Source organism: Strix aluco, chromosome 8 (assembly GCF_031877795.1).
Source record: "Strix aluco isolate bStrAlu1 chromosome 8, bStrAlu1.hap1, whole genome shotgun sequence".
NCBI lineage: Eukaryota > Metazoa > Chordata > Aves > Strigiformes > Strigidae > Strix > Strix aluco.
The window spans coordinates 30865270-30891378 of record NC_133938.1 but is presented as its reverse complement, the minus strand read 5'-3'; the positions used below and the strand labels follow the sequence as shown (position 1 = coordinate 30891378).

Below are 26109 nucleotides of genomic sequence, written 5' to 3'. Positions count from 1 at the left end.
AAGTGCTTTAAAGTCACTGACTGTATTAAAGAAATCAGCACCTGGCTAGAAATCACGCTACAGCAAGATGAGGCTGGAACATAAGGCGGTGACTCCCTTGTCAACAGGGCAGTGCTGAGCTGGGGGATGCCCTGTCTCTGGTGTGGAGGAGCGGCTGGTGGGAGCTGGGAAGTCAGCCGGGGAGGTGCTGCTCTTGTTTTTTCATGGATTCCTGTTTTATTGGAGACTTGTGGCCCACCCAGAGTCAGGATATTGCAGGCAGGGAGGGCAGGAGCACAAGCTCCCTGCTTTCTCTGCTCTGTCGTGCTGGGTGCCTCGTCAGCAGGTCACTGAGGAAGCGATGGATGGAGGGAGCGAATGGCAGAGGAGAAAAGTTGGGCGGAAATGGGGCGTAATTAACAAATTCATACAGTGTCTATATTTGCTTTGGAAGTGCTCCAGAGACCTTTTTCACTTTGTGTTAATCACTTGGCCAGCGTGGGGCAGGAGGAGATAGTCTCCAGCTGCTGAAAGGGCAGGTGATGTTTTAAGCAGCAGCAGTAAATGGCAGCTCAGGTCTGGTTTTGGCCGGGCAGCACGGACTCTGATTTCTTTTCAGAAGCACCATGGCATAATTAACACCTACAAACCTGCAGCTTTCTGGTTTTGTCTGATGTTTAATTCAACCAATGGGTCCCGACTCCTCTGTCCCCATGGGATGTTTTTGGCTATTACCTTGGGATGGGGAGATGCTTTGAGAGCATGTGCTGATGGTTTTGCAACCTTTGCCGTCCCGAAATGTGCAACCTCAGCCCCTCTTGTCATATGGAAACTTGTCCCTGTATGGAAATCAACCCCACTATTGAGTGGGTTTCTCAAATTGTTACCTGAAAAGCGGATTCATGCCCAGCATGCAATAACCCAGTCTTAACACACTCAGGAGAGATATTGTATTTATTCAGGCCTGGGTGCTCGGTGGACTTTTCCACAAATCAAGCACACCAACAGCAGGTTTTCATGCTCCTTTTATACACAAAAATCAGAAGTTAGTGCTTTTCCATAACACACCTGTTAGATACTGGTTAGTGACTATCATACAAGTATGATAGAGCTTACCTAATGCTTCTAATACTACGCATGCTCAGGGGAAGGGTCTTAACCAGGGGAGGGGGCTTTTTGACCTGTGGGTGTGGTTTTTAGTATTATAATGAAGGCAGTTCACTTTAAGGACACTCAAAAGTTAGTTTCGTTGCCAAGTTAAGTAAGCAAATAGTCACTTTGCCAAGTTGTCAAATAATTAATCCTCAGAACGATCCCAGACATTGTCTTTATGGTCCAGAATGTTCTACCTATTTTCTAAGGTTTGGAGATTGAAGCTTGTTCTTCTTGATCTAGCAGTTGTTCCTATATGGAACTAATCATTAACTAATCATTAACCATAGCTACTAGCAAATTTGAAGTATACTATATCTGAGGGGAGACCTCATCGCCCTCTACAACTCCCTGAAAGGAGGTTGCAGAGAGATGGGGATGAGTCTCTTCAACCAGGTAATAAGCAATAGAACAAGACGTAATGGCCTCAAGTTGCGCCAGGGAAGGTTTAGACTGGATATTAGGAAGTATTTCTTTACAGAACAGGTTGTTAGGCGTTGGAATGGGCTGCCCAGGGAGGTGATGGAGTCCCCATCCCTGGAGGTGTTTAAGAGTCGGGTCGACATAGCGCTGAGGGACATGGTGTAGTTGGGAACTGTTAATGTTGGGTTGATGGTTGGACTGGATGATCTTCAAGGTCTTTTCCAACCTAGATGATTCTGTGATATCAAAAGAACTGCAAACCGTTAGGAAATAGCCATTGCAACCCAGTTTACCACAGTCTCTGGCTGTGGGAAAGTCACTCAGCACCTCCACTGTGGATTTTCCTCTCAGATGGGACTAAAAACTACAAGACTACTCTTAATAACGTTGGTGTTAGGGTTTAAACGTTGTCGCCTTAAAGGAATTGGTCCCTTTTTGTCTGTGACTCTTTTGCAAGGCGCTAACTTTTCCTGTGGGAAGGGAAACGCGCCTACCGTTTTTACTCGGAAGGCAGGGGCAGCGGCTCTGTGCAGGCCCCGGGGGTGGCGACAGGCTGCCGCCGCTGCCCGCCCGCCACCGGCCACCCGCCGCTGCCCGGCCGCCGCCCGCCCTGAGAGGAAACATGGCCGCCAGCGCCCCGCCCGCCCGCCGCGCTGCGCCCCAGGGGCCCCGCTCCGGTGGCGGGGTGGTCCCGCGCCGTCCTCGCGCCGCGGCAGGGCGGGAAAGGGATCGCGCAGGCGCGGAGCGGCGCGCGCGGGAGCGAGGCGGTGCGATGGCGCGGTGCGTGTGGGGACCGCCGGGGGCGGCAGCGGCCCCCCTGGGGCCTCTTGGGGGGGCCCCCAGGCCCAGGTTTAGGGGCGCAGGGGTCTGTGGAGAGGCAGGTTTTGTAAAGGGCAGTGCCTGGGGCGGGGGTTTAGGGGTGCACAAAACTCAGGGGTCGTGGGGGCCGTGATCCTATGGGGACAGGCAGCAAACGCAGGAGGAGCCATGATCTCAGCTGGGACAGCGGGTGCCAAAGGTGGCAGTTCCAGGGGTGCAGGCCAGGTAATACAGGGGACGGTAGGTAATGGCTGTTGGTGAACCTGGCTTGCTGCTTGCTACCCCCACCAGCCTTTAGCTGGTAAATGGTAAAAAGTCTTTTGTCAGTATTTGGGCAGCTGTGGCAGCAGATTGTTTTCTGCTTGTTTCTGTTTCCCCTTTAGTGCAGACATGTTGAAGCAGGCACAGCTTATGGAGGTGCTGAAGAAGGAGGTGAGATCGCTGCTAATAGCTGCTGGAGATGGCTTAACCCCAGCAGAACTGGAGCAGGAGTACACGGCCATGATTGGCAAACCTCTCCCTCTGTGTGACCTGGGCTTCCAATCCATCTTGGAACTGGTGGCAGATATGCCTGAAGTTGTCAGAATCTGTCCTCAAGAGAAAGACACTTTTATCCTTAAAGGTGAGGTTTTGTTTCCTTATGGGTGAAGTTGTTTGGAACCACATACTGGTATGAAGTGGTGCTCCAAAATGGGGATGTGCAGGATGAATTCCCAGGGCTGCAGGTCACGTACCTTCATTTTCTCATAAAGCTTTGTTTAATTTCTTGTCTTTGATGTTTCTTCCTGTGTTTTGATCTGCCTTTTAATGCTTTTCCACTCTTTGCTCCTGAAGAATCACACAGGGTTCTAGTTATTTTTGTACATTCTGCACTTAGCTTAGAAACTGCGGTAACATTTCTTATATGTACACTAGAACTGGTAAGCATCACTTTTCCTGTAAATGCAGACTATAGCAGGAGCCAAAACCAGGGATGGGGCCTCTGGGGACAAGCTGTGAATGTTTCCCTACCTGACCCCATGGGAAGTTTAGTATATATCAAAGAACCTTTTCCATTTTCCTTTTCTTTGGGGAACAGGCATAGAAGCAAATGGTGGGTGCAAAGATTGGGAAGGGTGAAATGATATTTTTATTTAGAGTGCTACAGTAAGACAAGAAAAAGTAATTTAAAAGCGTGGAAAAGACCTGGGCTGCTCTCCAGGGAGACCTTGCCTGGGTAGGTGGGTGCTCTACAGTGGGGGTTTACTGTGATTTTGGCTGAGGGGAGCGACGAGCCATTTCCTGTTTTCACAACAAAACGCAACAGCTGGTGATCCTGTATCCAAGAATTTGACCTACCTTCCTACCTGGATCTGGATTTATCGGGATGAGGGTGCAGATTGGACATTGGCTGTTGAAATGGTTCAGTCCAGTGTGCAAAGGGAGAGGAAAAGTGGTTGGCCTGCTAGAAATCAGCCACGATTTAGTGTGATTGCTTTTGAAGGAGACACCTGCTTCTGAAAAGGGTGAGGGGAAGAGGAAGGAAAGGAAAGAAGAGGAGCTTTGCCCATGTAGAGCTTTTAATGGTGCGCTGTTTTGGTAGTCTAATAGTTGATTTCCTTCTGTTGTAGCCATTGCAGATGAGAACACTAAAGCGATTGCCAAACTGGTTACCAAACAGAGGAGAGGTCCTAGGGCACGGAAGAGTGCTGTTGCAAAGGCAGATGCTGCTTCTCCCTCTAAGAATCCACAGAACTTGCCTCAGAGGAACAGGGCTCCCATCCTGCCAGCAGTGGTGAAGGCTGAGTTGCAGGATCTACTGAGTTCCTCACCGCTTCTGCTCTCGGACTTTGATAAGGCCTTCTTCAGACGCTTTGGCCGGGCGTTCCAGTATACGCAATATGGATTTTCCTCCATGTTTGAAGTCCTTGGAAACATGTCTGATATCATTGTGGTTGAGCAGACAAGAGCAGGTTCCTTGCTAATCCTGAAGAAGCACATGGCAAGTGAGATAGAGAAGGAAGAGGTGCCCCAAGGTGAGGTGATGTGTTATCTAGCTGAAAGCACGTAGCTCTCGCAAGCGCTGTGGCCAAGCAACTGTGTTTCACATGGATGTTGCTGCACTTCCAGTTGCTGGAGTAGTCCTGGTTCCCCTGGGTTTTAGCACAGAAGGACTGTGGAGTGCTGCAGAAGCAGCTGTCACAAGGGAGTTGTCTTGGTAGCAGAGGGCTTAACCAGAAGTTTTCAGCAGGTTGCCATCGTTTTTTGGTGTGAGGTGAAAGAAGGGATGTCTAGCCCATTCAGAGTACGGACTTTCTGAATGTGGGTGTAGGACTGGAATTTCTAGTCATTCTAGGCAATAGAGAAAACCAGAAGGATTTCCTGAACGTCTGCTCTGCAGGCTGCTAAAGCCTTTCTGATGCGCTTTTTGAGACTGAATGTTTAGCACTAGGCTGAACGTTACACTACAGTGTTCCACAAAAGAAAACAGAAGAGACTGCAGATGTCCTCAGCATTCCCATAACAGCTATGAGAGAAGGCAGAAAATCATATACAGTTTCTGCCAAATTCCTGACTTTTCTGGGGAAAATTCATTTTAGCATCGTTCTAGCAATTGATTTAACCCTTAGCATGCTTGTAAGAGCAAGTGATTTTTTTGTTTTAATTTATTAATACAGTGAAGGATGCCTTTTGAGTGAATCCTCATGACTGTGGTGGCTGTGAATGCTACGAGAGATGAGGAAAACACTACCAGTGCTTTCAGACTGTCATTTTCAGATGTCTTCTCTTTCTGTTTAATATGTAACACTGCATCAGTCCAACAAAGAATAACAGTCAAATTATCATCTTAGCAGCACCACCTGTGGTTGAGATACCTCCTCTGGAACCCAGCTGTGAGACAGAGAGCTTCCACCCGACAGCGGAAGAGAAGTCAGAGCCAGTGGAAACACAAGCAGTAAATTTGGGTGATGGCCTCAAACAAGTAAGTGGCTGGACAAGCGATCTGTAGCTTTTTCATGTCTTAATCCAGGGGGTGACACTCTTTTTACTGCTTTTGTTTCTGTTGAGTTTGCATTGTTGAAGCACTGCTGCTTCCAAAAATTTTTGTACCTGTTTTAGATGAGTCTGGAGGTGACCAGACTCATCGTGACCCGGCACATAGCTTTATGTGCCATCCAAGCTAGATCTTTTTCTTGTCTCTTTCTGGTCTTGAGATCTATGTTGCAGATCATCTGAGGTCAGTTAAGCATGATCTTGCTCCCAATAATAGTGGGGATTTTGGTGTACTTACTTGTCATTGGACTTTAATAACTTTGCTCTGAGACTAGCTGTGTGGAATTGCCCCTGCCGTAGTAGGCAGGGCTTAAGCATCAAGCAGTTATGTGACAGAGCTGGGGAATGGTCCTTGGAGACCTTGATTCCTGCAGTATCAACTCTGCTATTTGGTTGGACTTTGAAAGTGTTGATTATTCTATTGTTGCTTAGCAGTGTATTTTTAGAAAGGGATGGAGAACAGTACAGAAGCTCTGAACTGCCAAAGCTGATTGGAAGAATTTGGTTGTGTCCCCTCTGTTTTTTAATTTTGAGCATCTTTAGGCCTTCTTTTTCTAAGGAAGAGCCTCCTCCTGTGAGTTATTTCCTCTGCCAAGCTTGTCTTGTAGCTGTACGGTTGGAGCACATAGGTAGGGAAGGGGTCCCAGGAGTTCTTCCTGACTTTGGTGTTTTCTTACTGATGAACTTGGAAGCCTGGGACTACGAGTTGGACTTTGTGCGGCACTTCATAAAACATACACTTCAGAGATTTTTGGCAGGCTGTTTTGATTCTTTAAAGATATTGTAGTTTGGTGTGATGAACTCATGGGGAATTCACCTAGGTCGAACAAAGTCTGCTTGTGGGAAGGGTAAAAAAGGGGGGATGTGGTCCAGGTACCCCCAGATTTTTGTTCTTCTGTGTCTCAGAGGGAACCTGTTTAAAGATCCTAGCAAGATAGCTCTTGGAAGATGTTTGTACAACTAACATTTGTCATGAAACACGGAGTTTGTCGTTTTGTTTCAAAAATGCCCTAAAGAGGAGGAAGCAGGTTGGAACGTGTTCATTTGGCTATGCAATGAACATTTCTTCATTGGGATGCTGCAAGATAGAGGGGAAAGATGTGACCTGATCCCCACCCTGCTGCAAGGTATCCAAGTATCCGGTCGCAAGAGGCTGGTAGTGGAAGTGTTGTAAGGGGCGGATGAGGGACAAGGGCTGAGTCAGTCTGCTCAGCCCTGAGAAGGGAAAAGTATATAGAGCTGCTGCTCTCACCAGCTTTTTCTCGCTGCCCTGAGCAGAAGAAAAGGTGTCATCCACACCACTCTTGGCAGCTGCCAGTCGGGCTTAGGACAAGGAGTTAGCCAGGCTTGCAAGCCATACCTCTTGTAAGCCTAGTTTTACAGTTTGTCTGTTAGTTTATCTTTTTAGAGTTTTGTTGCACTTTTGTGAACGTGTTTCGAAGTACACACCTTCTACGTCTTTCAAAGAAATGTCTGTTGTCACTACCCATGTGTGAGCTAGATTTTAAAGGTTCTGTGTGCCCTTAACAGTCTGATGTAAAGAGCATTCTCAGAGAAAAACTGTCCTTTAGAAATGCCACTATTCATGGGCACTTCTTGGAGGAAATCCATGAAATGTAAAGATTTTTTTAGAGGTGATGCTGTGGCTCAGGCAAGAATTCCCTCAGTTGCCCTTTAACTCAAAAATGTTAACTCACTGTTTAACTTAATGTTTTAGTCAAAATTTTTAACTCCTAAAAATTCAAGGGCATTAGCCCTTGCTCAATCTGCCAAAGGAGAGACTCTTACCTGCTTCTTTAAAAAACAGTTAAAAGAGCCAGTATTGCAAAAAAACATTGTTTGCGGTTGAATTTAGCCATATAAGCAATGGGGTGTGTGCTGGAAGACGAATTTCCCATACATTGCCTGATGTATAATGCAGTGGTAACTTGTAGCATATTCACAATGTGTAAAATGGAAATAATTTTGACTTCTGATCACTGGAGGAGTGCTGTTTGTTGGCACAAAATAAAGCTCCTGAGGCAGTGAAAGTAGCTGATTTCTGATTAAGGTTCCCATCCACACTAGTTCAAGAGAAATAATGTTTTCAGCAGTTAAAGAAGAACACAAAATTGTAAGCCGTGCTAACAGCTCACTCATGGACAAATTTGTCTTGAGTGAGAAAAGAACCAAATTTGTAGGGTTTGTTTGTTTTTATCCTTGGGAAATAGCTCTAGTGTGAAAGTGAGATGCATTTGTGCCTTCTGTCACTTTTGAATCATTTTCAGATAGAGTTTTGCTGGTTCAGTCGCATACTCTTTCATGGTCATAGAACACAGAAATAGCATCTTTTGGGTAAAATCCAACAAACATGGGTTGTGTTTGGTTTGGGGTTTTTTGGTGTGAGTTTTTGTTTTGTTTGCTTTTTGAGCAATAGCCATTCAATACTTTTGGCTAAATATGTGACGTGACTTCAATTCCTCTCCTTTATTCCTTGCAGGAATATGGGCAAGGTATTTTTGTTGCACCCCTTCTTACACTGGAGGGAAGAAAGAAGGAAGGGAGAGAAGAAGTGTGAAAATGAATGCTTCTGTCACAGGGAGAATTTTAATCCAAGTTTGCACAACTTGTTGGGATTCTCTGATATTCAGTAATTCGCAAGTCCCCAGGAAACAAAAACTGGTTTTTTTACCTTAATGGAAAGGCCAGTTATGTGTGTTCAGTGCATGACGAGACATCTGAATGCCATCTTCCTCTTATCACTTTGTAGCCTCAAGATTTGGAGCAGTCCCTTCTATACAAGTTGATAATGACTCCAGAAATCCCCCCAGATGCTGTTCAGGACAGAAGCCTTTGCAGTTTACCACCACTGGAGAGAAGGTGCATGGTGGGCGTCTTTGTGGAATTCATCATCTCTCCTAGCCAGTTCTACATCCACATCTGCAGCAGAGAAACATCTGATAAACTGCAGGATATGATGATTGAGATGAGGTGAGAACATGCTGTGCAGATTTAGTACTACTACCCGTTGTGTGTGTGTGTGTTTGCGCTGAGGGAGCAGGACTCCCAGCTGTTAGTTATGGTCACTGCTGGCTTGGTCACTTGATGCGGAGATGCTGGTGCCGTACTGAAACACATACTCATAATGCTTACCCATTCCTTTTAACTAGCAAGCAATAAGTGTGGTTTAATAGCAATTCACAGTGGTTTGGCTGTGTCCGAGACAGTCCTCAACTTTTAAAAAGCTTGGTAAAGTTATGGAAAGGAACTTTAGGGTTCCTTTGCACCTCTCTGTTGTCTGTGCTACTGTTGCTAATGTGCTCGGTTAAGGCTTTAACTTCCATCTCGAACACGTACCAAAAGCAACAGGTCATAGGCCTTTGTCATATCTATATTTGAAAGCAAAGCCCCATCAGTGGCTTTGTGTCCATTGCGTTATACATTTGGGATTCTGTTCCACCATGACAGTGCTACAATTGCTGTTAAGTGCGTGCCAAAGTAAATGCTTGATATCCATGGGGCATGTGTAAGTGTGATTACAGACTCTGCAGACAGATACTGTGAGCCAGTACTCCAGAACCCGGAGCATAAAAAGTACTGACATGTCAAGGTATTGTTAAAAATTAATGACGAGAATGAATGTATTTAGCCTCTGATTAATCCCCATTCATTAACTTTTTTTGTTGGACCCCAAGAATATAATTCAAATGTTAAAAAGTTTGCATTTGCATGTTTTATTGTCATTTCAGTTTAAGTGTAGCAGAAGGGAGATGTAAAGCACCTATTAAAACAACTCCTGAAAATTCATGTCATGGGGACTTGGAGAAATCAGGATTCTTCTGAAGCCCTGTATATGTCTCTGTTCATCTCCTCCATCCTACCAAACACAGTTTTTCGTTATGATCTTTTGCAGGCACTGTTACTCAAATAAACTTGTTTCTGATCGTTATATCATGCCTGAGTCTTCAGTACAGCCTGGACAGCTTTGCTGTGTGATGGTGTCCAAATGGTGGTACCGCATTATCATCCACCGTGTGATCAATGACCAAGAAGTAGAGGTGTTCTACCCAGATTACGGAAACCTTGAAATTGTCCGGAAGTCTTGGCTGAGATTCCTCAAGTAAGTAAATTACACATGGGTGACAGAATCACAGAACGGTTGAGGTTGGAAGAGACCTCTGGAGGTCATCCTGTCCAACCTCCCTGATCAGACAGGGCCATCTAGAGCAGGCTGACCAGGACCATGTCCAGAGGGCTTTTGAATGTCTCCAGGGTGTAGAATCCATGACCCGTCTGGGCAACCTGTTCTAGTGCTTGGTCACCCTCATGATAAAAACGCTGCTTTCCAGCCAGTTGGCCCCCAGCATGTACCGGTGGTGTGCCTCCCCAAGTGCAGGACTTGGTTGAACTTCATGAGGTTCCTGTCTGCCCATTCCTCTGTCCTGTCGAGGTCCCTCCGAATGGCAGCATGACCCTCTGGTGTATCAGCCACCGCTCGCAGTTTCGTATCGTCAGCAGACTTGCTGAAGGGAGACTCTCCCCCATCATCCCGATCGTTAATGAAGCTGTTGAACAGTATTGGACCCAGTATTGACCCCTGGGGTACACCACTAGTTCCTCACCTCCGACTAGACTTTGTACCACTGACTACCACTCCCTGGGCCTGGCCCTTCAGCCAGTTCTCAGTCTGCTTCAGTGTCTGCTCATCCAGCCCGTACTTCATTAGCTTCTCTACAAGGATCTTGCAGGACACAGTGTCCAAAGCCTGACAGAAGTCAAGGTAAACAATCCCCCCTGCTTTCCCCTAACCTACCAGGCCAGTCATTTCATTGTAGAAGGTTGTCAGGTTGGTCAAGCATGACTTGGTGAATCCATGCTGACTACTCCCAGTTACCTTTTTGTCCTTCATTTGCCTGGAAATGGTTCCCTGGATTAGTTGTTCCATCACCTTCTCAGGGATCAAGATGAAGCTGACTGGTCCATCTTTCTTCGGAAGGACATCTCAGCGTGCAGATGCCCTGGAAAGGATCTGGGGGTTTATTCCATTAACGGTGCCTTGCAGGTGCTTCCTTGCTTACATGCTAATGCTTGAGGTGATGTTTAAGACCTGTTTGCTGATCGCTCCGGGCCCTTTGCGCATCAACCCTGTCCTTCACTCCCTCACAGTGACTTTGGGCTAAATCTTCCCTGTTTCTGCCTTCGTTCCTCAGACTTTCCTCTTGCCACTTTCTGTCACTTTGGGGCAAGCTCCCTAATCCTCCTCCTGCACAGACATCGCTCCAAGTGGGATGCATTTGCAGTGTCAGAGGTACTTGTTCTCTTCTGCAATTCAAGTACCTTTTCCATATTTATTTGCTTCTTCCCTCTTGTTGGCCTCTTTGTACCTGGCTATTGGCATTCTTGGTTCACAAGTCATTGCTCTCTGTCCATAACTTTGTAATCATGAGGGGTTTTGATGGGAAGATGCTTGCACAAGGGAAGGCATAAGGGACCAGTTGTTATTGCCATTTCTGCTGTTCCCATTCTCTGGATATGGAGTGTTTTGGAAAGCTGCTGTTGGGTTTTATTCATAAGTGCAAAATCCAGTAAGTGCCTCTAGTCCTAAACTGATTTTAAAACCCAGAAGAGGAGGAAGTTCCGCTCTTCTGTCTGGTTTTGCTCTGGTTTTGCTGTAATGGTGATGGCTTTGTCTTGTGTTGTAGGTGGTGCTACTTGAAGCTCCCTGCTCAGGCCATCCCATGTTCCTTGGCCTGGGTAAAACCCGTGGAGGTATGTGTTCACATGCACTTTTGTTTATTGACATATGTATGAGAGCTATCAAATAGAGGTTGGCTTTTTCTCCTGATAAGGGCAAACATTTGGATTAATTCAGGTCCCATTGATGTTTACAGCAGAACTGCTGCTCTTTCATTCAGCAGAGTATGACTGTGTAAGTCTATCTGTCTCTGCAAGTGATCACCCTTCCGCTGTCTGGCTTCCTTTTGATCAGGGTATTCTTGCTTATATTGTTGCAGAAACAGGTAGCTACTGCTAAGCAAATGAGCAAACTTGTTTCTTCCCCTGCCAGTAGTTCTCCAGGATCCTTCTGAAGCCTTAGTAGCTCCATCCCTCTGTTTTAAAAATTTCTTCGATGACAGAGCTTTAAGTGAGTTGGTTTGATGCAGTCAGCATAGCCAAAGAATTATAGAAGACATAAAAAAGTTCCTCTGTGCTGGGAAACCTCTTGGTCAAGAAGCCTGAGAAATACAATCTCTGAAGGAAAGCTTGTCAGCAGAGTTGCTTCTTCTGTATTTTAAAGACATTTATTTTTAAAAAGTTATTTCCTCTGTTTTTTGAGGGTTAAAGAATCACAGTTTTCATTGCGGTGAGGCTTAGCAGCTTCTTAAAAACTTTTGATAATTTTAGCATTTATGATCACATGATTCCAGGAATAAAAAAACAACAAACCCCAAACAACTGTATTTTAGGCAATTGTGATAAAATCACTGGTGAATGCCATCGAACCATGTTTGGAAATAGATATTTAGGGTGAAAGGGCATTCCCAGTGTAACTAGCATTGCCGGCTTTGGGTAGTTTTAGTTCAGTGCTGGGAAGCTTGTCCACCTGACTTTCCTGTGTTTGTCCCTAGCCTGACCTAGTTTAATTGCCTTTTTGACAAGTGCCCCCAAGGGAAAGTCTCAGGCGGTGGATATGGGTTTATTTATTGTACCTTTACATTCTTGTTTCTTTTTCAGGGTACGTGGTCCAATGCAGCAACTCTCCTCTTCAGGAAGCTGTGTGGCTCCAAGCTACTTGTGGGCATCGTGGATGAATATGTGAACGGCATTTTGCATCTCTTCCTGTGCGACACATCCACTGAGGAGGATGTCTACTTCCACTGTGTCTTGAGGGATGGGGGATGCGCTGACGTCTGTGCAGAGAACACTCCTTCCCAGGTCAGGAGGGAGGCACGTGCTGCTGAAAGGAAGGGCAGGGAAAGGATCGGTTGAGTGCCTGTAATGGGAAGATCTCTAGCTTGAAGCAAGTAGTTTTGTGAAGAGCAAAACTGGTGCTCCCTGCTATCCTCTAACTTACCAAAAGCTTGCTTTTTGGTTAAGGTGGAATCTGATGGTGCAACGGAGACTTTCTGGTTTTGTAGAACTTAGTATTTTCATCCTGTCTTCTAACAGTGGATTGGAAGGGTTTTGTCTTACCCATTTTTTTTGAAGTTGATTAGCTTGTTAGAATTGCAGAATCATCTGAAGCTGGTGCACATCTTGTATAAATAATTCGGAAAAGTAAAATAGCTACAGATGTTCTCAGCCTAAGGGCAAACTGAGATGGAATTGAGAGGTTGTTAAGAGATGTGTTAGTTACTTGACTGTGTGTTGTTAATTCCAGCAAGTTTTCCTAGTCATAATTTAGGAGGCCCCTGATTCGTCCAAACAGTGAGAGCAAGCTGATCAGATTTCTAGTGTCTCACTTAAAGTAGTGTTACATAGTGGCAGGGGCAGTTGGGTGAGGAACAGGATAGTTAAATAGTTTTGGCCTTCTCTGCTCTAGACATTGAAGATTGGTTATGCCATTAACAAACTGAATTATGAAAATGTCTGTGGTTTAAAAAGTCTTATACTTTGCTGGTGAAATGTACAGTATTGGACAGCATAACTGTGGTGGATTGCATGTTGTGCCTTGGACAGATGTTCAGGTTGTAAGGCAGTGCAGAGAGCATTGATGATTTAGGCCCATCTGTGTCATTATCTAAATGTCTCAGCTCAGTTTCAGTAAGAACTCTTACTGAAATGAAAACCCTTTAAGGGGTACTGCCACAATTTTATATCTCAGCAGAAATTCAGGCTTTCCAGCCCAGAGTGCTTGTATCTGTTGTTTTATTCAGTAGATGCAAAATGCTTGTTTTGACAGGATGAGGTCCTATGATTGTATTTTTGCATGTGTGTGTCCAGTTTTGGGGGGAGGAGGGCATTGCTCAGTAGTTTTGTTGCCGGAGGGAGGGTAGTTGATTTTTTTGTAGTAAGACAATTTCTGCAAGGAATTGGAACTAACTGGTGGTAGCGTGCTTCTTCATAAAACCAATTAGAAATTTGCTGAATCCTATTTATTCTTTGTGGTAGTTACAACATGGGTTTTTTTACTATATTGGTGGTTTTTTTGTTTGTTCCTAGGGGTTTGAGGAACTGAATCCTTCGGCCTTGTATGTTCAGCCCAGTGGAAAGCAGGAGAATGTTGAACTGGTGGAGCCAGGCCTTTGCTTACAGCAGGAATCTCTACGTGCAGATAGTGAAACAGCAACCTCAAAGCAGGATGGGGATGAACTGTGTGATCAGGTGGGATTTTTGACTGGGGCGTAGCTATTGTTCAATGAAATTGGCCCCAGCGGTCAGTAGACTTGCGTTGGTTTAGTCTCATGCAGTTTTTTGTGGAGTTGTTTTTTTGCTATTATAAAAAGCAAGCAGAACCATAATATAAAAGCAATTACGTGTGGACCATAAATACATCTCTAGCTGCTTGTCCTCTGATCCCTTTGCAGACTTCAGGGAGTCTGCGTGCTCAGTGATTTCTCTGACCTCCCATATGCACCATAATTCTTCAGTTAGAGAGAGAATGGACTCTGAGAACTCAGACCAGTACCAGATTCTTGAGATCAGTCTGACTTAGCACTTTCATGTGTTTTCCTGTTGCATCTCTGGGGTTTGGCAAAGATGTGTAATAACTTGGGGTACCAGTTAAATGTGGGAGAAGACCAGAACTAGTGGTATATTATTTGCTTTAAGGGTCTTGCTCATTCTAAACTTATCTGAAAGGAAGCAATTTTCAATCCTGGTTTGTTGCAGGAGGTAAGTTGTATTCAACTCCAGTTTATTAAAAAGATAACTCTAAAGGTGAACGATAGCCAGATGTGGATACTGCTTTACACCTTTGGTTTGAGAGCATGTTCAACAGAGGAGCCCTTTGCTATTTAACAGATGGAGAAACTGATGAACAGAGGGGTTAAGCAGGAAGTAAAACCCAGGTCTAGAGTGCAATCTAATGTAGTACCGTTAGAAACGCCAGGAACACTTGTCTGCAAGTGACCGTCTCTGCTTTTCTGTGTTATCTAAATTGTAGTATTTTCATGACACATTTTACTACAGGGGCCAAAGCACGTTTTAAGTAAATGTCAGCTGCTGAACACCTCAACAGCGGGCCTGCTCTGCGGCTGTTTCTCTGACATCTCTGAAATAAGAGTAAAAGCTAGTGTAATGTTTGTAACTTGTAAAGCAGTCATTTTACCTAGGTTTTGTTTTAGCCAACTGTGTTTCTGTGCTAGAGAAACTCTATGTAAGCTGTATATCTTGGCTCTTAATGGCCTTGCACGTCAATATATCATCTGAACTGAAGGACACAAACCAGCATCTTTATGTATTTGGAAGAAATCAATGTGAGATAGACTGCAAATCTCTGTGTATTGTGATTATTTTTTTTTAAATGGAAAAATCAGGAGAGTACCCTAACTGGTTAACTGAAGCAAGATACATTTATGTAAATGTCAGACATAGCTGGTGATTGGGAGACTAGAGGAATGTAAATGCATCCAGGTTTTGTCATGTCTCATTTCAAGGGTCTTATAAGAATCCTTTTTCAGAAACTGCAGTCCTCTAGATCTCTCTTGTGTAAGACTAAACATTTCCTTCTCTGCTGTTCTGGTTAGCTGCCCGAAGTGTTTCCTTCTCTTCCTTGGTGCATCACTAGCACAATCGTCAATGACAGTTACAAAATGGCTCAAAATGTTTAGAACTGGAATGAAATGTGTCTAACAGGACATTTCTTACTGCTTAGCTGGCATTTTCTGGTAACTCCTCTTAAGCAGTGGGGAACTCCCTTCTCATTGTCCAATCTTAGAGTTGTCGGGATTAACAACTTTTTTTCCCCCCCCGTCCTCCTTAAGTGCAGAATGGCTGGACACTGTAGTATCAGCCCTGCTATGTTAGGACATTTCTCCATGGTAAGACTTCTCAGAAGGCAGCAATCAATAACCAGAAAACATTACTTGGATAAAACTGTACTTTCCAAGTGGTAAGTTTTACTGTGGAGGAGAGAAGTTAAAATGACAGTTTCTTGTTCACATTATTTCCTGTCCTTCCACGTTCCTTCTGTCCTTTGCAAGTAGCCCAAACTTCTGCAGATAGAAATGTTAAAACTTCTGGACAGAACAGAAAAGCTGCTTTATGTTTCTCTTGGTTAATCTCTGAGTGGAATCATCTGATTGCTCTGTAATTTGCCTCAGTGCACCCTGCTTTCCTCTGCCCACACTAGCTGTACCTTTTCTTGCTTTGTCCATCTCCTTAACAATGGCAGCTGTCTGCTAAGAAGGAGACATGGGATGATGTGCAGCCACTTTTGGATGAAGTGAGTGTCCCAAGAGCAACAGACCAAGACCCTGAACTTGTGCAGGAGGATACAAGTGAAACTCCTACAGAGATTATGGCAGTGGTTAAGGTAGGGGCGTTTTTCTCAGCTATTGCTGTTGAGAGATTGTTCTTGTATTGAGATTATTTGAATAACCCTTTGATCGCTTTGACCTATATTTTTTTTTTAAAAGTGACTGGCTGTTAGCATGGGCTCAGAGCTGTATGTTTTCCTCATTGCTGTTGTTTCTAGTGTTGTTGATGATCTGCTAGTGCTCCCCTGGCACGTCAAGGTATTGTGGAAACAAGAGATGAAACCTGGCCCTTCTTCACTACTCTTCTTTCCCCTCCATTCACAGTCCTCAGGGTTACTGGGAGTTATTGTGGGGCTACTCTGGATCACTTGGGCCTCTTCCTGAGTTAGGAGGATGAGTTTGGGAGGGCTGCCTTTTGGGCTGTGCTTTGAGGCATTGAGTGGTGCTGGTGTCACCACCTTGCTTCCTTAAATAACGGGTGGTGATGAGTCTTGACAGGGCATGCGGCGTGGCCTTCTGCAAACGCTCCGCTCTGGGTTCAGTGGGGAGCCAATATCACTCAGGGTTTGTTGAGCCACAGAAAGCCTTGATGAGCTGGAAATGGGTGCGTGCATACAAGGTTTTGGATAACAACAGCTCCTTCTACATCTGGAGGTTGATAGTGGCTGAGACAAAATGCCTTCTAGAAGGATGAGGAGGAAGGTTGATTCTCAGATAGTCTAGAGCAGAGCTGAAAGAATGGGTGTCTCTGGGGGATGTTACCTGAAAGAGATGGAGAGAAAACAAACTGGGAAAAGGGACCTTGAGAGAGTGAGACCAAGAGGAAAGCTTCTGGTAGCAAGCGTGGGGATAAAGTATGATGAGATGAGACAAGATGGAGGCAGGTGGGTAGGTAGCAATAGGGTCCTCGTGAGCAGACTTAAATTCTCCCCTGCAGGTATTAAACTGTGAGTTTTGAAGCCCAGGAATTTCCTGACTGGATCAGATCAGTCCTGGGCATGTTTTCTGTCCCTGGCTGTGATCTCTGTTAACGATTTTAGAAGAACTGACAAGAATTTCTGTTGAACGAAAGTGTGGGATGAAAAAATAATCTTGTCTATAGACATTAGGGGGGAAAAATTCACCAGTCAGCTAGTTAGGAGGACAGACGGGAGGATTTCCTTTCTCTGATTCCTGCTGATCTCTTGGCCTCGGGGTTTTGTGGCACTTGCAGCATCACCAAGTAGTATTCTCTCCTTTTTAGTTTTCACTGCTCGTTTTCCTTTTCAGTGGTGGTGTTGTTAATTGTGTGAATCGGGAGGAAGAGTAGATACTACCTTACTTCCTGCCCCTCACAGCACTCTCTAGGGTATCGTGTCTTGTTTGCCTCTTCTCTGAACAGCCTGCTTTTTAAGATTATTTTCATCCCAGCTTTTTCCAATGCTAACAGACATTTTTAGTGTCTGCCCTTGCACCCTGTCTGTTTCTGCTTTGACCTGGCGTGGCAGTGACACTGCCTGTCCCCCAGCAAGGATAGTGTGGGTGCCAAGAGGAGATCAAGAACAAGGTTAAAAGATTATTATTTTCTTGTCCTAACACTCTGTTTTTTACTGCATGTTAGGCAGAGGTTCTCAGTGGGCTGGTGGTATCAAGCTGCATAGTTGGTTAATTGGACTCCAGTGATGCCTGTCACTCAAACTACTCTGTCTTGGCATCCTGTTGGCACTGAATTTCTCCTGCCCAGCCATGTAGCTCTCCTTGCTGCTTCAGAAGCACCTCATGATCCCCTTGTGGGGGCCAATTTAAATTGCTTCAATCTGCTTCTGTAAAAACAATAGTTCTGTTCTGGGCTAATCCTCTGAACACGCTCTCATCAAACGGTGAGGCACCTCTGGATGGTGATTCGCCCCTTCTGAAGATGGATGCCTTTCTTCTGCTGCCTTGACAACAGAAGAAGACTAGAGAGCAAGCACCTAATTTTTGAATAATGAACAGCTGTGCTTGGGCAAGGTGAATTGCTGCTTGTCTGTTGTTTCACTATTTTTCTCTTCTGTACGGAGTTAACAAATAAAAACATTGGCTCTAGTCCCTGTCTGTGGCGGAGACATGGGTAGTCATCCCCAAAACTTAAATTTAATTTGTATTCTTAAGCAAAAATGCAGAGGAACTTCTTCTGACTCGGTTCCTGCTCCCTTGCAGAAACTCCCACTGTTGTTGTCATCATTTATTCTGTGTGGGACTGCTGAGAGATGACCCAGCTGTTAACTCTTTGCTATGACATGGCGATTTGTATCTTGTAATAATCTGTCACTCTTTTCAGCTTGCTGTGCAGGAAAAGCTGCCCTTTGGCCAAGGTTGTGAGTAACTAGTTTTTTCTTTTGGTTTGTTTTTTTTTAATCATCCAGTTGCTGACATTCCAGTTCTTTGTGGACTTTGAGAGATAATAAAGATCAGGGCAGCTAATGAACTGAGTGTGCACTAATCACACCCTGTCCTGAGTTTTTTTTATATACATTTTCAGACACCTCATTCTCTTGGAGAGTCCTCAATGCCTGCTGTCTTATCCAAGTCAGTGGAAGACACTTACACCTCCTTTATCTACTCCAAGCAACCAGCAGAAATGAGCCAAGATGACCCTGATCAGATAGAAAGATTTTCCAACAAGGCCCAACTTCATGAAGCTGTACATCCCTCTCTTCTACTAATGGCAGTACCGTTTATGCCGGACAACCCTAACAGTACGAATAGATTTGTCAATAGAAGTTAAATCAGTGGAAAGCTGAGCAGTCTGCTGCTGTGTTACGAGTCTTGCAGTCACTATTGGACTGCTGCTGCTTCTTTGCTAGAGCAGATGAAAATGGTGGTGTTTCTGTGGGATGGAGATGTGACAGTAACAGATGGCTGGATGCAATGCATCGGTTTGACCTTTGTGCAGCAAAATGAATTTTCTAAGTGCTTAATGGGAACAAATGAATCGAGGGTTATTTCTCTCTCTGATATTTGTTGTCTTTTCTAGACTTTCTGCTGCTTTCATGCAGAAGTCTTGTTTCTCCGCTCCATACGTTAGGCAGGGTTCATTTCATACTGAGAGTCTCTCAATCTCCCAGCTGTAAGGGACAAAAGCATTTTTTAAACCTTATAAGGTCCCTCTGTGGGTGTTCGTCTTCCAAATGATGAAAGAATTTACAACACCCATGTGAGAGTTGCCCAATTTACGAGGTAGATTAAGTGATTTGCTGAAAGCAGTGCCTGTTTGTGCCTTGGAGCAGCGCTGTCTGCCCTCTGGAGTGGAGGCCCAGTTCTCCAGACAGGAGCTACTCAATTCACATCTGATTTCCCACCTCTGAGGAAACAGGGGTCAGCACTGGGAGGAGAGGGAGAGAGGCCCTTGGATTGTACTGTGTCAGGCTCATCAAATAGGTGTGCAGTCCAGTCCTCTTGCTGTGACCTGGTAAGGTCCAGGAAAAAGGGATTTTAATCTAAACTGGAGCTCTTAAAGTTGCCAGTGTAGATACCATCTTTCTTTTCTGTGTCCCTCCTTATGCAGATGAAGAGAAAATGAAGAACAAAGACCTTCCTGGGAGTCTGGCGGTTGGCCTGTGTGGTGCCAGCGGGCTGTCTGACCAAAGGCCGTCTCAGAAACTCTACGTCCCTCCTACCACGCTGTCTTCAGTGTTGGCAGCTGCACGCTTAGCGACTTCCAGTGACTACTTCCAGTGGGTCCCCAGCCTGAGGAGGAAGGTGTGAGAAGAGGGGAGAAGCTGGAGCAGCTGCCGAGGAAGGCTGCCTAGAGCAGCAAAGGCCCTCTGCACGACCGTGCTGTCATTTCCTTTGAAAAACTTGGAATCTGACATCTTCTCAGATGTCCCCAGTACATGTGATGAATGTTTTTATTTTCAGGAATAGTTTGGTTGTGTTGTACTGGCATTGTCCTGATTTATTGCTCTTTAGTGTAATGGTTCAGGAGAACAGCTGTGTGTCACACTGTGATATATATATATATATATATCTGTTAAGTTTAGGAGAGGGAAACTGGCTACCTATCCTTCCTCCTTCAGTGCACGAGCAGTTTTGATACTGTGTGCGGAGGTGTTTTTTGTTTTTAACACAGTGGATGCTCTGCACACACTTTGCTGTTAGAAGCAGTGGTTGTATCCCAGCTGAGGCCTCGGTCCATGGAGGTGCTGGTAACTTGCAAAAAGAATCCTCCTTCCCCAAGAAGAGGACGCTCTGATTTGTTGGTGAATTAGGATGCCACACGCATGAAACGTCAGGAATCCCGTGTTACAGACAGCGAATGAGATCTGTAAAGAATCCAGTGAGAGAAAGCTCAAAGCGTGACGTTGGCTGTGTCTATGCAGCTCCTTGCCTGGGGCAAGAAATCCTCCTGGGCTTGAGTTTGTTAATGCAGAGAAAAGCTGTGAAAACAGAAGTGCTCTGGGTATGAATGCTGGCGTTCAGCTGCTTTGCTGGTGAATGCCAGCATTCTGGCATTCCAACTGTTCCTTGGGTCTTCAGGGGCTTCAAAGGCCGCTCTGTGCCCCCCTGCAAACATACCCGAGGTATGCTTCACTGCAAAACACCAAGAAAAGCGTGAGGTAAGGCTTAACATTAATACTGGAATGGATAAAAGCCCAGCCTAAGAAGCTTATTGATTGTACTACATGATCTTTAAAGCTCTCTTCCAACCGAAACCATTCTATGACTCTTTTTGTTTAATTTCAGCATTTAGGGGTGGTTATGGATGTCAAAGGGCCAAAAAATGCAGAGAGAGAAAGAAAAGGTGGGTCTTCTTAGGAAACGACCATGTGGAAGGCTAATGAAGGAGCTGGAAGCAGAGAGGTGAGGAGCTGTGGCTTGAGCAGGGGCTGTGCAGCCCTGCGGGAGGTTCAGAGGTTGCCTGAATTCTCTGGTCTTGTGTTTGGGCCGGGGCCTCGTGCCGCAGGTGTTTGCTGTCTGGCACAGAGAGCGACTGAGACGGAGCTGAGGTTCCTCGAAGCTGTCTGGGCGACAGAGGGTTTGTCCCCAATGCCACCCTCTCTGCTGCGAAGTCCCCTTTTGGTTTCAGGGAGGTGAGAAGTGGGGCTGGGGCGCGGTGTCCAGAGGAGACCCCCACGTCCTCCCCTGCCTCTCCTCGGCTGCAGCGGGGGCCGGTGGGCTGGAGGATCTGGCACCCTGTTTCCGTCACTGCTGGGTGGTGGCTGAGGCCAGCTCTGGTGCCTCGGCTCCCTTCAGCCTAAAACCCCTCTCTTGGGCGGGCGGTCTGGGAGGGCGAGGCAGGTGAGGAGCAAAGGAAGACTCTGCTGGGTGGGTGGGCAGCATCCCCCTGCCCGGCTGGGGCTGCCTCTGTCCCCGCTCCCTGCCTGGGGCACAGCGGGTCCCGCAGCTGCCTGGAGGTGTCACTGGGGGCTTTTGGGGGTGGATCCCACCGCTGCTCAGCATGGGCTGTCCTGGGAAATTGGGGATGGGGAGATGCTGGCGGGGTCTGGAAGGTGCGGTGTGTGGACGCTGGGAGTGCACATGTGTGCAGAAAGGGAGCAGGCAAATTCGTGGCAGGGAGCAAGCAGGGGTTGAGCAGCATCAAGGCGTCCCCTGTGACTTAGGAGCTCCCTAATCTGCCAGTTTTTGGAGGGAGGGAGCACATTCTGGGCTGTGACCGCTGCGCATCGCCCTTTTTGCACGGACTCCCTGGGTACCTGTTGGAGGCAGTGTACCAGGCTTTGCTGTGATCCAACGTACATTTTCTGATGCTTAACTGGTCAGGGTATTTTTTTTCCGATGAGTTGTTGCCATTCACCTGTTGTCTGCGAGTACTTGATCAGTTCTCCACCCCTTTTCAATCAAGAGAAAAGGTGCGTGAAGAGCTGAGCCTTAATCCTGAGCCTGGACCCCCCTGCCCCCAGCACCTGAGGGACAGAAAACCCACCCAGAGCCACTCGCCTGCTCCAGGGTGACCTGGGCTGACCTTCCCAGCCCTGCAGTGGTACCTCCCTTCCCAGAGCAGCTCAGGTCGTGTTTCTCCAGTTGTGTTTCTCATGCCCGGCGGGTCCCTGCTTGTACATTTGTTGCTTAAGGCAGTGGAAAAATAGAAAGACGCCTCTGGGACTGGAAAGTGATTCTGTATTCGTGTCCCTGCTCCAGGGCACGGCTGTGCCAGGCATCGGGGTGAACCCAAGCAAACTGTGACGTTTGGAGGGACCCGATCCCACGGGGGTGTCCGATGAAAAGGAGAGTGATGTTCCTCTGCCCTGCACCAACCCTGCCTTTGCAGGTGTCAGATCCCTCTAGGAGGGGCTGGGGGTCCCCCATCCTCCTTGAGGAGCATCTCCATGGGGCACTGGGGGCCCTTTCACTGTGTGGGTGCCCCTTGTCTTGGGGTGACTCTGCAAAGGGGTCCCGCTCCTCCAAAGGAGAGCAGCTTGGGGTGCAGCTGCCTTTGCCCCCAGTTTCCACCTTCCCCATAGCTATGGGGCGGCCGTGCTGCCAGCAGAGTTTATCGACTGGGAGTCCCCAGGGGAGAGGACCAAAATGTTTAGAGCAAATTAAAAATTGAAAGGGAGTGCAGCTCTGCAGCTCTTCCTAAAAGCTGGGGTTAAGCAAAACACCAGCGAGGTGCGCGCTCCGGGAACTCGCTAATGGACTCAGGCCATGTCTGGGGTCAGCCCTGCCAGGTGTGGGGAGCAGGGGCGGGCAGCTCTCCTCCCCCCTGGGGTGCTGGCATTTTGGTGATGGGGTCCCCTCAGCTGGGGCCATGTGTGTGAGAGCAGAGCTGAACCAGGACTAGCTCGAAAAGGGCCCCAGTTCCCCCTGGCAGCCCCTGGGTGTGGGTGTGCTTGGGAAGGGTGAGGAGTGATGCTCTGGGCAGGGATTTTGTTTTGGGGGGTGGGGGTTAGAGGAGAGTTTCTCCTGGTGTCTCTGAGCAGCTGCCTGGCCGTGGCAGTAATCGGGTGCTGTAAGTTTTAAACGGGCTGTCAGGAAGCATTTGGCTGGCGGGGAGGAAGCTGGAAAATGACAGCTCACTTCGGATGAACAAAGTGCTGCGGAGGCGGCCAAACACCCCCCTCCTGGCACGCAGCCGGGCTTGGCAGGAGCAGAGGTTGGGGTACCCGAGCTGCAGGCTGGGGACATGAGGGGTCCTGGGCTGGCCCCTGTGGTGGCCTCTGGGGCTGGTGCTTTTATCAGCGTGGCTGAAATTTTCCAGATCGATGCATTGGCCCGTCCCCTCCCCACTCCTCTGCACTTTTGGGTTGACCCATGCTTTGCAAAGTGGGGTTCAATTCAGCAAGTCATTTCAGCTTAAAAACCAAAATTGAGTGGTAGTGACCCCAAAAACCTTTGTCTTTTTATTTTTAGATGTTTTTTCAGATGGAAATTGAATCTTTTCCTGGTCTGGGGAGTATAAAAGTGCACTCAACCCTGCATCAGATAGTTTCACTTGACCCATGGGTAATTGCTTTTCTTTCCTCTGACCTGGAAGGATTTCTTTTTCTTTCCATTTGGCAAGAAAAAAGAAAAAGCCAATTCTTGGTACAGGTCACTGCAAAACAAGGTCTGGAGCTGCAGCTAGGTTTTCAGCCTCAGCACTGTGCCAAAACCCATCAGCTCTTCCTGCTGCTCTTGAGCACATGCACCAGTCCCTGGAGTGACTCCCTTTTTCTTGCAGTAAAAAGTCCCACTTTCCCCTGCATTTTGCTGGGAGCAAACGTCTGCTGGCAGGAGAGCAGCCTCTGGCCGCTGGGCTTCAGGTGAGCAGAGACGGGGACAGTGCTTGTGGCTTGCTGGCTTCTTGGAGGGTGACTTGGTGGCCACCCCCGGAATGGTTCATGCAAGCTAACTTCCACTTCATCTCTGCAAAAGCCCGTTTGGGTGGGTTTGGGGAAGATGCCGAGATATTCCTGCTTGTGGGAAGGAGGATGAAGGAGACCTGGGGTGGCAGCAGCACTGCTGGAGCATCCCTTGGGTGGGAAACGCAGCCAGCGCTGCCTTTTTATTGAACCGGGGCTGTGCTCTGTGGCAGACGGGACTTGGTGCCAGCTGCGAGGGTCTGTGCACCCCATCCTGCCGAAATAGGGGCTGCGGGTGTCCTGCTGAGCACCCACTCACATCTGAGCGAGTCCTCCCGTCTCCTCTCCTGTCTCCACCTCAGACCTGGCTGCTTGGGTGTTGTGTCCAGTATCAGGGGCACCTCTCCAAGCACAGCACCCAGAGGAGAGGGAGAAGGATGGGTCCTTGCAGGTGCTGTGTGATGCCTTGAGCTCGCAGGTGGCGAAAGGAAGGGGTGAGCAGTGCGTGGTGTGGGCTGCTCTGCATCCAAAGTTTATGGCAGTAGAAGTACCAGCCCATGGGACCAGTTGGAATTGGGGCTGTGCTGGTGAAACTCTTCACTGGTGCTGCTCCTATTGCCGACAGGCTGGTAGGGCAAGTGAGGAGGGCTTAGGACAGGCGGGGTTCCCCCCAGCCCCTGCCGCCCTTGCCCCACGTGTGTGCGGGCTCATCCCCTCCCCACTGCCAGGAGGTTTCTTTTCTGGTTCACCTCTTCCAAGGCAGAAGCTGATTGCAGAGGGGTTGTGATCTCACTTGTGCTTTTAATCCCACTGCTGTCAAGCTCCATTAGGAGGTTTAGCATCATCTCGCTACCTCTGAGGCTGGGCCGGTGCTCGCCCAGCCTGAAATGAGGACAAGCCTGGGCTGTGCTGGAGCAGGCAGGGGCCAGGCAGGCAGGGATGCTTTAGGGGCCATCGCTGTCCCCACTGGTCTCCCCAGTGCTTCCAGCCGTCGGGGCGGGGGGGGGGGCTGCAAGGAAGTGTGAAACCAGCTCATTTTGGTGACCTGGTCACTTTGGGAGCTGGATGGAGAGGACTTGGGGTGGCAAGCAAGCACCCCAGGCATTGAGGGTGTTTGACAACCTTCCGGCATTGCAGCCTCGGCCCACGCTCTTCTCCACTCCAGGAGCGCGGCTACGTAACCCGCTCACAACCTCCCCCTGCTCCCGCCGCAGCACATGCAGCTGTGTTCACGCTGCGTGCAGCCGGGCATCCCTCCCCGCGCTGCCGTATGCGGCTCCCAGGGCCTCAGCGGGAGATAAAGCAGCTGGAGAAGGTGATTGCAGGAAGGGGAGCTAATGGGCCAGAAAGCAGGGCTGAGCATCCATCCCAGCCTTGTGAAACGGGCTGCACAGCTCAGCGATGGGAGGGGAAGGTGCTGTCGCTCATCCCCACCCCAGCCACCGATGCCCCGTGAGCACCTCCCGGGATTTCCAGGGTGCCAGCGCTCCGCATGCTGCAGGGAGGCTGGGGGCTGCCCTATGCCCAGCCCGGCTCATCGTTGCTCTCCTGAGCTTGTTCACAGCAGTTTTGCAGCCCCCGTCTGCCTGCGGGCTTGCAGCTACCTGGGAAGGAGCTGACACATGACGAGAGCAGGGACAATGTGAATACAGATGGTCATTAGGGTGGTCATTGGGGTAATGTCTCAGTTTTCCCCAACGTCTCTGCCAGCTGTGCCTGAGGAGAGCAGAGCTGGGCTCACCTGCCCATGGCCAGGAGCAACCAGCGCCAGGGTTTGGCACGCTCTGCTGTGTTGATTACGGCCAGAGTGTGGCTTTGAAAGGCTTCTGTGCAGCCAGGGTGGCTGGAGAGGGCTCTGCTGCAAAAAAAAAAGGAAGAAAACTGTCTATGGACTGCCACCACAGTGGAGGTCTTCAGCCCTGCCCTGTGCTGGGGCTTAGGGGTGCTGGTGGGGGCTGGGTTAGCACCTCTGCACCCCCTGCCCTTTGCTGGTGGCTCCTGAGCTTTTCTCTGGCCAGCACGTGAGCCTGGCTTGTCCCCGTGTGTTTGCCCTGTGCTGACCCCTGGGAAGATGCTCCGACCAAACCACAGAGCTTGCACTGCCGTGAGCCTGGAGAAGTGGTCAGTGAACACGTGGAAAGGTCACACTTGGCTGGAAGGAGTTAATTTTCTACTCTCTCTGTATTTCCTTCCCTCTCCCCTGAGCATCCCAAACTCCCCCTGGGATGGCTGTGCTGGGCTTGTCCCCACAACTGGCGTTGGCCCCGCTTGGAGCCGTGTGAACCCCAAGTCCCACAGGGCATGTTTTCCCTACGAACCCAGTGCTGTGGCCGTGCCCACAGTGATCTATGAGGCTCTGCCAAGCCAAGCAGGGCTGCAGCTTGGCAGGCAGAGAGACCCTTCAGCTGATCGATGCACCGCGCTGCCCGAGGAAGTCCCTGGCTCCCGCAAGAGCCAACTGGCATCACCTCCCCAGTGTCCCTCTCCCCTAACCGGGGGCTCTTCTGTGGGTACTGGGGCAGGCGAAACCCCTACGGACA

At 48.0% G+C, this 26109-nt stretch overlaps 1 protein-coding gene across 1 annotated transcript; it reads left to right on the top strand.

Annotated features, from left to right (window-relative positions):
• The first annotated feature begins 2763 nt into the window (after positions 1–2763).
• TDRD5 (tudor domain containing 5) lies at positions 2764–20468 on the top strand. The gene is made up of 11 exons (XM_074831688.1): positions 2764–2995; positions 3984–4415; positions 5208–5335; positions 8156–8376; positions 9299–9505; positions 11088–11154; positions 12121–12321; positions 13549–13708; positions 15711–15862; positions 18307–18523; positions 19333–20468. Exons 1-11 carry the CDS (start codon positions 2764–2766, stop codon positions 19530–19532), a joined length of 2217 nt encoding a protein of 738 aa, XP_074687789.1. The 3' UTR covers positions 19533–20468.
• Positions 20469–26109: the final 5641 nt, after the last annotated feature.

Bases quoted from the DNA above. Each gene is read 5' to 3' on its own strand.
- TDRD5 (XM_074831688.1), top strand. From the start codon at position 2,764: ATGTTGAAGCAGGCACAGCTTATGGAGGTGCTGAAGAAGGAGGTGAGA. The intron at 11,155-12,120 runs GTATGTGTTCAC...TTTCTTTTTCAG, and splicing joins CCTGGGTAAAACCCGTGGAG to GGTACGTGGTCCAATGCAGC. The intron at 12,322-13,548 runs GTCAGGAGGGAG...GTTTGTTCCTAG, and splicing joins CAGAGAACACTCCTTCCCAG to GGGTTTGAGGAACTGAATCC.